This window comes from Phaeoacremonium minimum (assembly GCF_000392275.1).
Source record: "Phaeoacremonium minimum UCRPA7 unplaced genomic scaffold PA7_03_scaffold_371, whole genome shotgun sequence".
Lineage (NCBI taxonomy): Eukaryota > Fungi > Ascomycota > Sordariomycetes > Togniniales > Togniniaceae > Phaeoacremonium > Phaeoacremonium minimum.
The window spans coordinates 547,221-562,129 of NW_006921275.1; the positions used below are offsets into that span (position 1 = coordinate 547,221).

The window sequence follows — 14,909 nt, forward strand, 5'->3', positions numbered from 1 at the left end:
CATGTGTGATATATTTCTGACATCATTCCGCCACCAAAATTGGGGAGGTGTCAACCAACCGCAAGATAGCTCTTGAGGAGCGGCCCTAACAAGCGGCAAGCTTACCTACCCCTCCTGTTTCGACGGCCATCTGCTCGCTTAATGGGTGTTTACCCCTGCCTGGAAGGTCCCTGGAAACCCAGCCGGGCCAGCAATTGGATTACCCCACACTAGCACCATTTCCCCTGTAGAAATCGAGCCGCAGACCACAAAAATCCAAATAAATGATAACATCTGTCAAAAAAGCACACGACTACGACTATCTTACCTCAGGTACTGACTTGGGTCGTCTTTAAGTCATAGCTCCCCTCCTTTTCTCTCTCCACACGTGCCACTACCTCTAACAGCTCTCCTTACTAAATCTCGCCTGACTTGACCTCCCACCTGTCGTGCTGTCCTTTTTTGGCAAAAACATTCCTTAGCATCATCGTCGAAAACTCACGTTCCTTGCAGGTTGCATTTTCCTGTTCACATAAGTGTATGTATCTTTCCGTTCCTTGTTCTACTCTTCATCATCTTTCTTTTTACCTCAAGATACTGCATATGCCCGGTCTCTGCTGGTTCACCGACTCACTACAAGTCGAGAAATATGGGTCTGATGCTGTCACCCGGTTGCGATGGTTCTCGGATTCAAAAGAGTTCAAGATATCCTGGGATTCTTTGATGATCTATTTGGCAGTTGTTTATGCTATCACCTTATAGCTTCAATGAAGCTTGAGCAAGTGCTTGTGTCCTTTATATAAGGCTTGAGGTGAAGCTTGAGGATTATCTCTCAGAAGCTATCTCCTAAGCTTGATAGCAGCTGGGTAGCTTATTTCCTACATTCACTTGGGGATAACAGACTCTTCAGAGAGGCCTCAGGAAGTTAAACTATTGGGATTCTTTTCAGATATATTCGGCTGAAGTTTATATCGGTTACCTATTTTTGCTTCAGATCGCTTCTCGTCCCACCCCTCTCAAAGATAGCTCATCCTATTTCTCCCCTTAAAGAGAACAGTCTCTTCAAGGCTGAGATAAAACATGGATGACATTCGAGCTGTAGAATACTGGCTTAGCGCCATATGGCTAACAACGACTTAGAAACTCCCATTTAGTTCTCCTTTGTCACCAAGGTTGACGTCCCGAAGCGCTTGACGGGCTATCAAACATGTCGAAGACGTTCTTTGCCAACGTTAAGTCCGTACTGAGCGGCGACACTTTGATCCTCACCAGCCCAAGCAACCCCTCGGCCGAGCGTACCTTCTCTCTCGCATTCGTCCATGCTCCGCGTCTAAGCAAGGATGGCGACGAGCCCTTCGCCTTCCAGTCTAGGGACTTCTTGAGGAATCTGACCGTTGGCAAGGCAATCCAGTGCAAGATCTTGTACACTGTGCCAACCTCCCAGCGAGAGTATGGCACAGCTCAGCTGCAGGACGGTACTCAATTCCCTGATGCGCTGATCGAGGCCGGATGGTTGAAGGTTCGCGAAGACGCGGGTAAGAAGGAGGAGGACGAGGAGGTCCTGCAGCGGCTCGAGAAGCTCCGAGAACTCGAGACGAAAGCAAAGAGTGAGGGTAAGGGCCTGTGGGCTGGCACCGGTGGCATGATTGAAGTGCAGAACGACGCCCCCGGCCAGGAGTTCTTCAGCGAGTGGAAGGGCAAGACCGTCGATGGCATCATTGAGCGAGTATTCAGCGGCGACCGCCTGCTTGTTCGACTGCTGCTCTCGGAGAAAAAGCACCTGCAGACCATGACGCTCATTGCCGGCATCCGCACCCCTGCGACCGAGAGGACGGTGCAGTCTACGGGCCAGACCCAGCCTGCCGAGGAATACGGCAATGAGGCTCGCTCTTTCGTCGAGACGAGGCTGCTTCAGAGGCAGGTTAAGATCCAGATCGTTGGAGCCAGTCCGCAGGGTCAGCTGATTGCCACGGTTCTTCACCCGCGTGGAAATATTGCCGAATTCCTCCTGCAAGACGGCCTCGCACGATGCAATGACTTCCACTCCACCCTTCTCGGCAACCAGATGGCTGCGCTACGTGCTGCTGAGAAGAAGGCCCAGGGCGCTAAGCTGCGTCTCCACAAGCACCATGTCTCCAAGGCTACTGATGGGAAGGACCTCGAAATGACCGTTTCCAAGATCATCGGCGCTGATACAATCATTGTTCGAAACAAGGCCGGTGTCGAGAAGAGGCTCAACCTCAGCAGTGTCCGTGGCCCTCGCACCAACGAGGCAACAGAGGCACCATTCAGGGACGAGGCGAAGGAGTTTCTGCGAAAGAAGATCATCGGCAAGCATGTGCGCGTCACCATTGACGGATCCAAGGCTGCCACCGAGGATTTCGAGGCCCGTGACGTAGCGACGGTGACCCAGGGTGGAAAGAACGTGGGCCTGCTGCTGGTCCAGGAGGGTCTCGCCTCTGTCATCCGACATCGCAAGGACGACACCGACAGGGCATCGAACTACGACGAGCTTCTTGCCGCCCAGGAGACTGCGAAGGAGGAGAAGAAGGGCTTCTGGTCCGGAAAGCCCCCCAAGCGCAAGACCCTGGTCGACGCATCCGAGAGTGTGCAGAAGGCGAAAATACAGCTGGGTACTCTGCAGCGGCAACGCAAGATCCCGGCTGTTGTCGACTTCTGCAAATCCGGCTCTCGTTTCACGCTTCTGATCCCCCGCGAGGGCGTCAAGCTGACCCTGGTCCTCGCTGGAATCCGAGCTCCTCGAGCGGGCCGTACGCCACAGGAGCAGGGCGAGCCGTTCGGCAACGAGGCTCTTGATCTTGCCAACAAGCGCTGCAACCAGCGAGACGTTGAGGTTGACATTCACGATATCGACAAGGTGGGAGGCTTCATTGGCGATCTTTACATCAACCGCGAGAGCTTTGCCAAGATCCTGGTGGAGGAAGGTCTGGCGTCAGTGCACCAGTACTCTGCAGAGAAGTCCGGCAACGCCGCCGAGCTGAATGCTGCAGAGAAGAGAGCAAAGGAGGCAAGGAAGGCGCTGTGGCAAGACTGGGACCCGTCACAGGATGAGGAGGCCGAGGAGGAGACTGCACCAGCTGAGGCAGCAAACGATTCTGCTCCGTCTATTGACAAGAAGCCTGAGGACTACCGCAACATTGTCATCACCAACATCGACGGCAATGGCAAGCTGAAGATCCAGGAGGTCGGCAAGGGCACAGCGGCTCTCGAGACAATGATGTCCGAGTTCAAGCGTTTCCACATCGACCCGAAGAACAGCAAGTCCATCGGAGACAACCCCAAGGCGGGCGACTTTGTTGCTGCCAAATTCACCGAGGACGGCCAGTGGTATCGGGCCCGCATCCGGTCGAACGACCGTGCCGCCAAGGTGGCCGAGGTGGTCTACATTGACTACGGCAACACGGAGAAGCAGCCCTGGGCGAAGCTGCGGCCGCTGGACCAGGCGCAGTTCACGACGCAGAAGCTCAAGGCGCAGGCCATCGACGCGTCGCTGTCGTTTGTGCAGCTGCCGACGGCGCCGGACTACCTGCGGGACGCGACGGCGTTCATCTACGAGGTCACGGAGGGCAAGCGGCTGGTGGGCAGCTTCGACTACGTCGACGCCAAGGAGGGCCTGAGCTACGTGACCATCTACGACCCGTCGTCGTCGTCGGACGGGCCGGGCATCACGGACTCGATCAACAAGGAGGTGCTGGCCAGCGGCAACGGCATGGTGCCGCGCAAGCTGAAGCGGTGGGAGCAGAGCAAGGTGTTCGAGCCGGTGCTCAAGAGCCTCAAGGAGGCCGAGAGCAAGGCCAAGGACGAGCGGCTGGGCATCTGGGAGTACGGTGACCTCACTGAGGATTAAGTGGTTGGAAGTGAGGAGTGATGTAGTGGATGATAGCCTCCCCTTCCCCGGATCCCTCTTCTCCGCATTCTTGCCCCCTTGCCCCTTTGCCCCCTCCCCCTTACCCCCTATCTTGTCACCGTCATGAAGAGATGTCAGGCATTGCACGAAACGAAAATATGAAAATCATGGTTAGCGGGAACAATGGTCTAGAAAGGGTAAATGAAAATAAAAAGACGAGTGAGCATGTTGCATGAGGCTAAGGCTGCTGCTGCGTGACGACCACCTTCCCAGCTTTTCGCTCTGCGCAGATAGGGAGGTGAAATAGGCTGAGAATATACAGCAAGTATGGACTAAGTCCGGTTGACTACGGGCCCTCTGCTTCCCCCCTCCTTTCGTTATGATAAGCCTCCATGGCGAAAGCTGTGATCTGCCTGCCTTGGAACATGAAAAACAAGCAAAAAGCCCTAGAGTCCTCGGAGTAGACGAGGAGTGACGAGCGAGCAAGTTTGCCATACAGGGTTCTCTCGCCTCACCGCAGCGGGCGAGTGTCGACCGCGAGATTTGCGGAAAATTTGCGCCGGCGGTGGACTGACAATTGCGCAGCGATGGGTGCCCAGCCCAGGTGCAAAGAATACAGTGACGAGAGAGAGAGAGAGAGAGACGGGCCGGCAGGGAGGTGTGTCCTCACAAAGCAGGGCCGAAAGCGCCCGGACTACAGCGGTCCGGGTGGCCAAGATCTACCTAGGTAATGGAGCGCCTGCGGGAGGGAAATTTGTGGGGACTTACTTGCGGGTTGAAGTACTGTGCAACACCTTTTTTGAGGACAATCATGTAATTTGATGGCAATTGGCATGGCGAAGCACATCGAGAAGAAGAGAAGGTTCGTGACTGATACTTCCCACCTACCCACCATGGGATCGTGCAGGCATCCTTATCCGTCCTTACCTACAGTAGATACAGACCCCTAGCTATTGTAGTTCTCGTTTCTCGCCTCCGGGGCTGGGGGGTTGAGGCACCGTCTGTCGAGGACGGCCGCGGATCAAACTGCCGTGGCTTGAGCTCATACCTGGCCTACGGTGTTACAGGTTACAGTTACAGTTACAATTACTGTATGATGAGGAATCCCCAGCGAAACAGCGCCCAATAACGTCGAGCAATGGCCAAACCCCACGTGGGCAGGCATGTTGACAGCAGGCCCAGCTGAGTAAGGACCCTTCACCATTTTTATTTATTGTGGATGGTGGTGTGCCTCTTCGGGCCTGTTTATAAGGAAGGGCTACAAGACAAGTGAAGGTACTTCTGTCTTCTTGGGCCAGACCAACCATGAGAGGCATTTTTTTCTGGGGGGCAGCAGTTTAATCATCAGAAACTATCACTACCTAGGGAGGTATCCAGGTACCACTAAAATTGTGTAAGGCCAGCGTCATGAGAGACGAGAGACGAGATGAGGGAGTGGGAAACTGGGGGAGGAGGCAAATGTGTGACGCTAAATCGCTGCAACTGACTAGAAGTTCCGTCAGTCAGTCAGTGAAATGTTAGTCTAGTGGCAGTGACGGTGACGGGTTGGCCTGCCGGTGTGCCCCGCTAGAAAGAATTACCCTGCCCAGTAACATCACTGTCCACTGTCCTGCTATCCGCCGCCGCCGCCGCCGCCGTGCTCGCTCGCCCCAACGTAAAAAGTCGTCACCCAGCCAGCACCCAGCAGCTCAATCCGTTTCACGAACTTTCTCTCTCTCTCCATTCTCCATCCAACAAATAAAACAAAACATACACACATTTCCGTCTCTGCTTGTAGATCATCAATCAGGCTTCACCATTCCATCACACATCCAGCCCATCATGCCCAGCTCTCTCGACCAGCTCAAGGCCTCTGGCACTGTAAGTCCCCTCTCTTACCTCACTTCACTACCCCGCCAAAGCTGGAAACCCCTCATTCCAATCCGATCCGATCCTGGGGAGCTCTGGCAGAGCCCAAGCAGGAATGCCCGGCAAGTCGCGCATTGTCAATGCTTGGGGATTCTTTGGCCTCTCCTCTGTGCGATCAATGCTATGATGGAAGAACATTGCTGACCAGTGGATTGTTGCTCTTAATAGGTCGTTGTCAGTGACTCTGGTAAGCAACAGCTCATCCCACCTAATGACGAGACTCGCGCAATGCTAACAAGCGGAAATAGGTGATTTTGCATGTCAGTCCACCCCCACCTCATTTGACGTCGAGCTGCCTCCTTTTTTCTCTCACGTCCCACCTCCTGCTTCTGCTCGCTCGACTCTGCGCCATGCAGACAAAACACCCTGTTGGGTAGAAGACAATGGACTGACACATATCAACAGCAATTGCCAAGTACAAGCCTCAAGATGCCACCACCAACCCATCCCTCATCCTTGCCGCCTCAAAGAAGGCTGAGTATGCTAAGCTGATCGACTCCGCTGTCGCATACGCCAAGACAAAGGGCGGCGACGTCGACCAGCAGGTCGATGATGCCCTCGACCGTCTCCTGGTCGAGTTCGGCAAGGAGATCCTCAAGATCGTTCCTGGCAAGGTCTCCACCGAGGTCGATGCCCGCTTCTCCTTCGACACCAAGGCCTCCGTCGACAAGGCCCTGCACATTATCGAGGTATGTTTGTATAAAAAAACGCGTGGCTGTTATTTACAAGCCACATGTTCAAATATGCTAACGATTTCCGTAGCTCTACAAGGAGCAAGGTATCTCCAAGGACCGCATCCTGATCAAGATCGCCTCCACCTGGGAGGGTATCAAGGCTGCCGAGATCCTGCAGCGCGACCACGGCATCAACACCAACCTGACCCTCATGTTCTCCCTGACCCAGGCCATCGCCGCCGCCGAGGCCGGTGCCTTCCTGATCTCCCCCTTCGTCGGCCGTATTCTTGACTGGTTCAAGGCCCACACCAAGAAGGAGTACGCCAAGGAGGAGGACCCCGGTGTTGCCAGCGTCAAGGCCATCTTCAACTACTACAAGAAGTACGGCTACAAGACCATCGTCATGGGTGCTTCCTTCCGAAACACCGGCGAGATCACTGAGCTCGCTGGCTGCGACTACCTCACCATCTCGGTACGTTGGGCATACCCCGGCAGAAGGCCATCGCCACATCTCCGAGGACCGGAGATGCTTGGACATGCTCTGATTTGCCTCTACCCAGCTTGATCTTTGCTCTGATTGCTAACGATATTTCTTTAACAGCCCAACCTGCTCGAGGAGCTCATGAATTCCGACGCCGATGTCCCCAAGAAGCTCGACGCCTCTGCTGCCTCGTCTCTCGACATTGAGAAGAAGAGCTACATCTCCGACGAGCCCCTCTTCCGCTTCGACTTCAACGAGGACCAGATGGCCGTCGAGAAGCTGCGCGAGGGCATCAGCAAGTTCGCCGCTGACGCCGTCACGCTGAAGGGCATCATCAAGTCCAAGATCACCGCATAAATGGGAAACTGACTACATAGACTTGGATTCGGGTGGTATCACCTGGGCGGCGTTGATACCGGGGATCATGTATGACCCATATCAAAAATAAGGGAAATTGCTTCTTGCTGCCTCGATAACCTTCACAGCCGCTCTCTCTCATTTTGCTGGGTGTTGAAGAGGACGAGGCCGGTTCGAGCTTGGGAGGAAGAGAATATGTCTGCGTGATTTTTCCTCCGCGACGAAAGTCTTTTTGTCTGTCGTAACCATTAGAATACCTACCTTACCTAACCTACGTAAATGAGAAAAAAAAAATCATGACCTCAAAAATTGATTGTCCCCTGCCTTCGTTCTTGTGACGGTCTCAGCGATATGTCCTGTTAACCCTGATAGCGGCATGTGACAACTCCTCTTCACATTCTTCACAGATTCATGTCAGCACAAGACCTCCATTTAGCCCTTGCAAGAGGTAATCTATTATATACAGCTAAGCCGGATAGAGAAAAACAGAACTTAGTATATACGTCTTTGATACGTCTCTGAATGCCATGGATTGGGTATGGAAAACATTCACTCTCTCTTTCTCCCGTTCCCAGGTGAAGAGATCGAGTACCAAAATGCAGATTATGTCCAAAAAAACGCCCGCCTCCTCCCAGAAATTTTTTCTGTCTCGCTGACACTACCATGTGAATACAGCTCGGCTGAGCTCGGTGAGGTTAGTAGACAGGTACCTAGGTATGATTCTGTCCGCCGTCTTCTTATCCATCCCTGTTCCCTTATCCCGTATACTAAAAAAGAGAAGGTAGGCCAATTATAGATGGGTTGTGTGGCTAGTCAAGGTCCCAAATCTCTTGACTGATCGACGTCCTCCTTTCGAGCGACCGGCTTCTTCTTCTCGCGATTCGGCTTTCGCTCCTCAGCTGTCCTTCGCGGACTCCTCGCAGTCGATCTGGATGATGCGGTGGTCGACGGACGTGTCCTTGGCCTCGATGACCATGGCCGACAGCTGGCGGCCGTAGACGCACCCGGAGTCGAGGCCAAAGGTGTAGGCGTTGTCGGCGTTGAGGCCGGTGCGGGCGTCGTGGCCGTAGACGACGGCGGAGCGCTCCGCCTCGGGCAGCGTGGCCTGGAAGCGGTTCCAGGCGGTGGACCAGGCCTCGCCGTTGCGCCACTCGGTGGGCAGGGCGACCTGCTTGGTGCGGTCGTCGACCTCGAGGTGCTGCTGCTGCTTGAGGCGCGCCAGCTCCTTGTCGACCTGCTCGTCCGTCACGCGCGCCGGCTTGCGGTCCTTGCCGGCGCGGTCCTTGGCCCGCTTCTCCAGGTACTCGCGCACCGCCTTCTTGCGCACGTCGTCGATCGGGTACACGAGCGCCCGCATGTTCATCGCCGCCCACGCGTCCTGGCGCTCGAGCGCCACGCCGGGCACGAGCCCCGCGTGCACGACGACCAGGTTCGGCAGCTTCGAGCCGGGGATCGTGCCCACGCGCAGGATGACGGGCCGCTGCGACAGCCACGACAGCTGGCCCGCCGTGAGCTTCTTGGCCGTCTCGCGGTCCTCGTAGTCGCCGTGCGAGAAGGGGTTCTGCTCCAGGTTGTCCATGACGTCGCCCGTCGTCTTGGGCTTGTCCTTTTCGTCCTTCTTCTCCTCCTCTCGCTTGGTCTTCTTGGCCTCGTCGCCGTAGATCTTGTTCGTGATGTCCTTACCGTCACTGTCCTTCTCGGTCATGCCGAGGATGTTGGCATTGCCAGTCGATCCACTGCCGCCTTCGCCGCCGCCGCCGCCGCCGCCGCCGTTGCTGTCGCCATCCGTGCCCGCGACGAGCTGCGTCTTGGAGGCGGCGTCGGTCAGGAGCACGCGGTCGTCGTGGTTGCCGCGCACGGCGCTGGCCTCGAGGTCCATGGCGAGCTGGACGACGCCGGCGCTGTCGGGGCCCTTGTTGACCAGGTCGCCGGCGAGGATCAGGTGGTCGCCCTTCTTGTTGTCAAAGTTGACCTTCTTGAGCAGCGCCTCGAGGGCCGACTTCTGGCCGTGCACGTCGCCCACGATGATGAGCCGCTTGCCGGAGCCGGGCTTGGGGACGTGCTCCGCGGGCAGGTCGCCGATCATGGTCGTCAGGCCCTTGATGGCGGGCCGCGCGGTCGTGCCGTAGGACAGGTAGGGCAGGGGAGCCTGGCCGGGGACTCTGAGATCGTGGTACTCGCCGGGCGGCTTGGCGACGGTCCCGGTTTTGCCGTCGGTGCCTGTGCCAGTGCCTGTGCCAGTGCCTGTGCCAGTGCCTGTGCCAGTGCCAGGCGAGGCTGGCTCGGGGGGTGCGGCGGGCTGGAAGACGGAGAAGGGGGATGAGATCATGCGCGTGTAGCTCAGGTAGAAAGTCAGTACGGCGACGATGCCGACGACGGTCAGGATGGGTCGCCGCCGGCGGACCGAGATGGCGGCGGGTAACATTGGGAGGTGAGCAGGTTGTGTGAGAGAGTGTGTTGTGTGTTTGCGTGACGGCCCGGGAATGCCCTGATGATGCTTGTTGGTGGCGGGCGGGCCTCTGGTTGCTGAAAGTCTCTTCTTTCAGACTACCTGATTGACATTCATGCAAGGGATCGAGGGACGACGCAATCTCGTGTATCGAAGAATTGGGCGCAGTGGTCGTTGCAAAAGCTGCAGAGAGAGGAAAAAAGAGGTCTCGCAACAAGAAGGACAGACAGACAGACAGACGTAGAGTATAAAGACCGAACAGAGCAGGAAGTAGGAGAAATGAATTAATCTTCGTCAGCCCCCTGGGAAAAGGACAAGGAGGAGGAGTGATGGTTGGATAGAATTGGATTAGGATTGCACGGCAAGCCACGAGTAGCCTAAGCCGGGAGGAGAGACATGCGCATGTGTTACCAGACTGGACTAGTAGGCCTAGTAGCAGCACTGTACTACAGGACGTATGTATGCGCAATAGCAGGCATGATAGGGGGGAGACATGCGTAAGATATCCATGGTAATGTTACTTAGGTTAAGGCATTGGCGGCCGAGCGGCTCCCAGCAGAAAAAGCGAGCGGCTCTCGCATCTCTTGCTCTGACCACTGCCAAAGGCGATGCTAGTGGCAAGGGAAGTAAACCTCTGCGGGGGAGAGAAGTGTAGATGCGACTGGGATTGGAAGGTGGGCACGCGACTCTCTACACTAGGTGTCTCCTATTAGGTACTTTTTAGCGGCTTTCTAGGCCCCGGCCCCCATCACCCTTCTGTTTTTTTCATGCTATTTTAAATTCACTCCTTCGCCAGGGTAATAAACGTTGATTCTTGAAGGGTGAAGATACTCATTGTTAAGGAGTCGCAGTACTCACCAAGCTCTCGAATATTGTGTTTATTACTATGACTATGGGTCTATCAACATCTACGAAGGCAATAACCTCTTGCTGAGGAGGTAATGATACCTTTGATGAACTAACATTTATTACCTACCCTGGCGGAGGAGTCCTGGTACTACCAAAAAGTTAACCCCTCGAGCCCCTCTCGTATCCCCCCAGAAGGCCAACCCATTCCCATCTCTGCCTTGCAATTAGATCAGGTAATGATTGACAATGCCCAGACCTCCAAGGCGAGATGGGACTTCTGCAAAGCGCCGTCTGATCCGTCCGCCACCCGCTGACTCGGGCGAGACTGCCCACTGTGGGAACTGACATGACGGGTAAGTATGCCTGCTGGCTGACTGGCTGGCATGGGTCCCTTCAGCTCGTGTTCCTTAGCCCTGCAAGGAGAGCCCAACGCTTATAACTGGCCCCGGCTTCCAAGCCTCAACCGCTACACAGAGAAATGCAATTGGTCGCTTCTCAGCCTTCGGATGCCGTCTTATCCAGGCATATTAGGCCTGTCTCTCATTCTTCGATTATCTGATTTGATTGTCTAGGAAATCTGTCAAGATCGATGCACATCTGCTCAGATGGACGTCATAATTGGCCCTGCATTTCAACGCGGCGTAGAGGTGAAGAATTACGCGCGGCAAGTCTGGGGAAGACGGCATCTTGTCTCAGGCCAGCGTACATTTCTCCAGTTCAACAACAATCTCTTTTCACAAACAATGCGTCTTTATGACTCTGTAGTGTTGGGGGAGAAATTCAGGGTTTTGTCACCTGCAGAGTACGAGGCCGTTTGCAAGAAGATGCGGGTTTCCCATGATGTGGCGCCCTGTGAGACTGGAAACTCGTTCACCTTGCTTCTTCAGCCTCAGCAAACATATTGAATGGATTAAATGCACTATGTGCCTTTCCCCAGAGTGGGATAACTTCCAATTTTTTTTTTTCAGACTCTGCTGACTGGTATACCAAACCAACACCATAAACGCCGTCCAATGCTTCCCCTGCCTGATGCATCGTAACTTGTACAGTAGTCGAACAATGAGCCACATTATACTCCTCCGGCCACTACCGTTTATCAACTGTGTGACCTCTCAAACAACGTGCCATTCGCCTTGCCCAATTACGACCCCTTTATCTCTTCGTCTCCAGCTCCTTGCGGTACTTTTCGTTCTCGGCCTCGCGCCAGTCCTGCGGCGCCGTCTCGTTGCCGCTCGTCTCGCCGCGCGAGCCCGCAAACGCCGGCTTGCCCGCGTACAGCTGGTAGCCGGCGCCGGACTCGCTGTCCTCGAGGTGCTTGAAGGTGACGGGCTGGTTGCCGCGGAAGCGCTTGCGCATGTCGATCATGCCGCGCCGGCACTCGCCAAAGCCCTTCTTGAGCTGCTGGCACTTGGTCGGCAGCGTCTCGGCCAGCGGCGACCGCAGGCACTCCGCCGCCGTGTGTCGCTGGACCATCACGCACTCGGACTCCTGGAGGCACTGCGCCAGGGCGGCTCCTGTGTGTGGTGGGCTGATGTTAGCTGACAGAAGCCGCGGAGGGTTGAGATGGGATGGACGGGACTAGACGCACTTATTTCTTTGCAGGAGCTCGGCATCGTGATTGTGAGACTGAGGCAATACTCTGCTCACAATTGTTGGCTGTGCTGAAGTTGAAGCTGTGATCGGTAATGTCAAAGTTTCTGGAGCCTCCAGATGGTCCGGGCCAAATGGAAGCCTTTGCGCTGCCCGGATTCTCGAATTTGGGTGCTTCCGATTTTGCGTGCTCCGATTGGCCAGGTGTCAGTTCCTGGCAGGGGTCGCCCAATTATTCAAATGTTAATGCGGGCGTTAAGATGTGAGGGTGAGAGCTCCACTGTCACAAGCTCCGTTCTCCAAAGAGAGAGCTCCAACCTTCTCCCTTTCCCTATACTATTATCTATGGTGAAGAGCCTCTATCGCAGAGACGCTGTTCATCTTTCTATCGCTCAGTTGACATTCCGAGTTGGAGGGGCTTTCTTTTCAGCTTCCTAGCCTGTGTCCACTGCCATCTTCTCTGCTGTCAGAGGGCGACCGAAAGGGACATGATTTACACGTGCATGTGACATCACTGTTCACCTACCACTACAATCCTACGAGCTTTGCAATCACCACAACTGCACACGCCGGAGGAATGGACAACTGCTAGGGTTTTCGTATATTTTCGATTGATTATCCCGTCTCGTATCTCTTCAAGACTCCAGAGGCTTGGTTCTCATTCAAAACGTCACAATGCCGGTCCCGTTCCTCGGCCGCCTCAACATGTAAGTTCGGATCGACATCACGACCCCGCGGGTCAAAGCTTACGTCTAGCACAGTACCGAGTATGTTGCGTTGGTCGGCTCATTCCTCCTCGTTGGCCTCGAAGCAATCATTCGAGTTCTGACCCTCGCATTGCGTATGTTTGACAAACAGAACGCTGCAACCCATCGACCCTGTTGCTGACCGAGAACAGCCTCCACCCTCATAGACCTCTTCTACCGAGCATCGCGACGACTCTTCAATAAGTTAATATCACCGGCGGAGAAAAGAGCAGAAGAGAGGAGAAAGCGTGGGTCAACACTCGGAATCGGTGGGAGAGAAGTCGACTAACATGGCTCGTTAGCAATATCCACATCCATTCGCAATGCGGCCGATTTCGTCGAGCTATGTGCCTTGTTTGGCTATACGGCAGAGGAGCACGTCCTTCAGACAAAAGACGGGTATCTCCTAGGGCTGCATCGATTGGCCTGGCGACCGGGGGAGGAAGATACAAAGGTCAACTCCGGACCGAATAGCACCAAGAAGCGGGTCATATACATGCATCACGGACTGCTTATGAACAGTGAGGTCTGGGTATGCTTGACGGATGCCCAGAGGTGTTTGCCATTTGTGCTGGTGGAGAGAGGTTTCGATGTTTGGGTAAGCATATATCGCTCCAATACTGAATGAATGCTACTAACAGTACGAAAACAGCTGGGGAACAATCGCGGCAACAAGTATTCCAAGAAGTCTGTCAACTGCCCACCCACGTCCTTGGAGTTCTGGGACTTCTCAATAGATGAGTTTGCATTTCACGATATTCCAGACAGCATAGACTACATTCTAGACACGACTGGCCAAGCTTCTCTGTCGTATATCGGGTTCTCACAAGGGACGGCCCAGGCTTTTGCTGCGCTATCAATTCATCCGAAACTGAATCAGCAAGTCAATGTATTCATAGCCTTGGCACCGGCAATGTCACCAGCTGGCCTCTCCAACGGGATAGTAGATGCGCTCGTCAAAGCGTCACCCCAAGTACTATTCCTTCTCTTTGGACGGCGTTCAATCCTCAGCTCGGCCACAATGTGGGAGTCTATTCTCTACCCTCCTATCTTCACAAAAGCTATCGACGTCGGCCTTGGCTTTCTCTTCAACTGGAAAGCGAAGAACATTTCTGTTTCACAGAAGCTGGCCGCCTATCCGCACTTGTACTCCTTCACCAGCACCAAGTCCGTCGTCCACTGGTTTCAGATCATCCGCACAAAGTCATTCCAGATGTATGACGACGAAGCACCCCTCCGGTCTTCATCCAAATACACCAAGGTCGCCAGGTATCCGACCCGCAACATCAGGACGCCTATCGTGCTCGTGTACGGCGGCAGCGACTCGCTCGTCGACATCAGGGTGATGCTGCGCGAGCTGCCGCGCCAGACCGTAGCCACAGAGATCCCCCACTACGAGCACCTTGACTTCCTCTGGGCGAGAGATGTCGACGTGCAGGTGTTCCAGCACGTGTTTGATGCGCTTGAGAGCTTCACGGGCGCGGAGCATTCGAAGGAGGAGTATGCTCGGTATAGAAGCGCTCGGCACCAGAGTCTCAGCGCGAGTGCTTCCTTCAGGAGACACGTGGGCAACAATAGCGATGTGGCTGAGAATGAACTTACTACGATCAGGAGCAATGGAGATGAGGAGCACCCACAGCATCACGCCCGCGAAGGCGTCAGGAAAGGTCTGGTCAGCGATGACGAGTCGTCGTATGCGACTGACCAGAGTGCCCTCGACGGGTCGGGATCACGACCCACGACTAGCTATGGCGTTAATAGTGGCAGCGATAGGCAGTCGCCTATATCGCCGGTGTCATCACTGAATCCATCGTTGAAGTTCAGGAGTGCAACCGGGACAAGCTTGAACAAGGACTCCATGCGTCAAGGCAAGGGCATCAGCCTGGGCACCAGTCGTGCCGTGGGAGGCGTTACGACTGGTGTGACATCTACAGCAGCCGTTGGCGCTCCTAGTCCGGTCAGCTCAGATGAGGGGAAGATTTCGAGGAAGAAAGTAAGGTGAAAGTAC

At 54.9% G+C, this 14,909-nt stretch overlaps 5 protein-coding genes across 5 annotated transcripts; 3 read left to right on the plus strand and 2 right to left on the minus strand.

Annotated features, from left to right (window-relative positions):
- Positions 1–1,186: 1,186 nt before the first annotated feature.
- UCRPA7_4914 (putative transcription factor (snd1 p100) protein) lies at positions 1,187–3,847 on the plus strand (the record flags this gene model as incomplete). Its single annotated transcript, XM_007917465.1, has 1 exon — positions 1,187–3,847. The coding sequence occupies one exon, from the start codon at positions 1,187–1,189 to the stop codon at positions 3,845–3,847; it is 2,661 nt and encodes an 886-aa protein (XP_007915656.1).
- Positions 3,848–5,668: 1,821 nt separating this feature from the next.
- On the plus strand, positions 5,669–7,267 carry UCRPA7_4915 (putative transaldolase protein; the record flags this gene model as incomplete). Its single annotated transcript, XM_007917466.1, has 5 exons — positions 5,669–5,707; positions 5,924–5,942; positions 6,161–6,444; positions 6,518–6,901; positions 7,031–7,267. The coding sequence occupies 5 exons, from the start codon at positions 5,669–5,671 to the stop codon at positions 7,265–7,267; spliced, it is 963 nt and encodes a 320-aa protein (XP_007915657.1).
- An 895-nt stretch (positions 7,268–8,162) lies between these two features.
- UCRPA7_4916 (putative ser thr protein phosphatase family protein) lies at positions 8,163–9,692 on the minus strand (the record flags this gene model as incomplete). Its single annotated transcript, XM_007917467.1, has 1 exon — positions 8,163–9,692. One exon carries the CDS (start codon positions 9,690–9,692, stop codon positions 8,163–8,165), a length of 1,530 nt encoding a protein of 509 aa, XP_007915658.1.
- A 2,025-nt stretch (positions 9,693–11,717) lies between these two features.
- On the minus strand, positions 11,718–12,178 carry UCRPA7_4917 (putative cytochrome c oxidase assembly protein; the record flags this gene model as incomplete). Its single annotated transcript, XM_007917468.1, has 2 exons — positions 11,718–12,079; positions 12,154–12,178. The coding sequence occupies 2 exons, from the start codon at positions 12,176–12,178 to the stop codon at positions 11,718–11,720; spliced, it is 387 nt and encodes a 128-aa protein (XP_007915659.1).
- A 652-nt stretch (positions 12,179–12,830) lies between these two features.
- UCRPA7_4918 (putative sterol esterase tgl1 protein) lies at positions 12,831–14,903 on the plus strand (the record flags this gene model as incomplete). The annotated part of the gene is made up of 4 exons (XM_007917469.1): positions 12,831–12,862; positions 12,917–12,996; positions 13,204–13,499; positions 13,554–14,903. The coding sequence occupies 4 exons, from the start codon at positions 12,831–12,833 to the stop codon at positions 14,901–14,903; spliced, it is 1,758 nt and encodes a 585-aa protein (XP_007915660.1).
- Between the last annotated feature and the right edge of the window lie 6 nt (positions 14,904–14,909).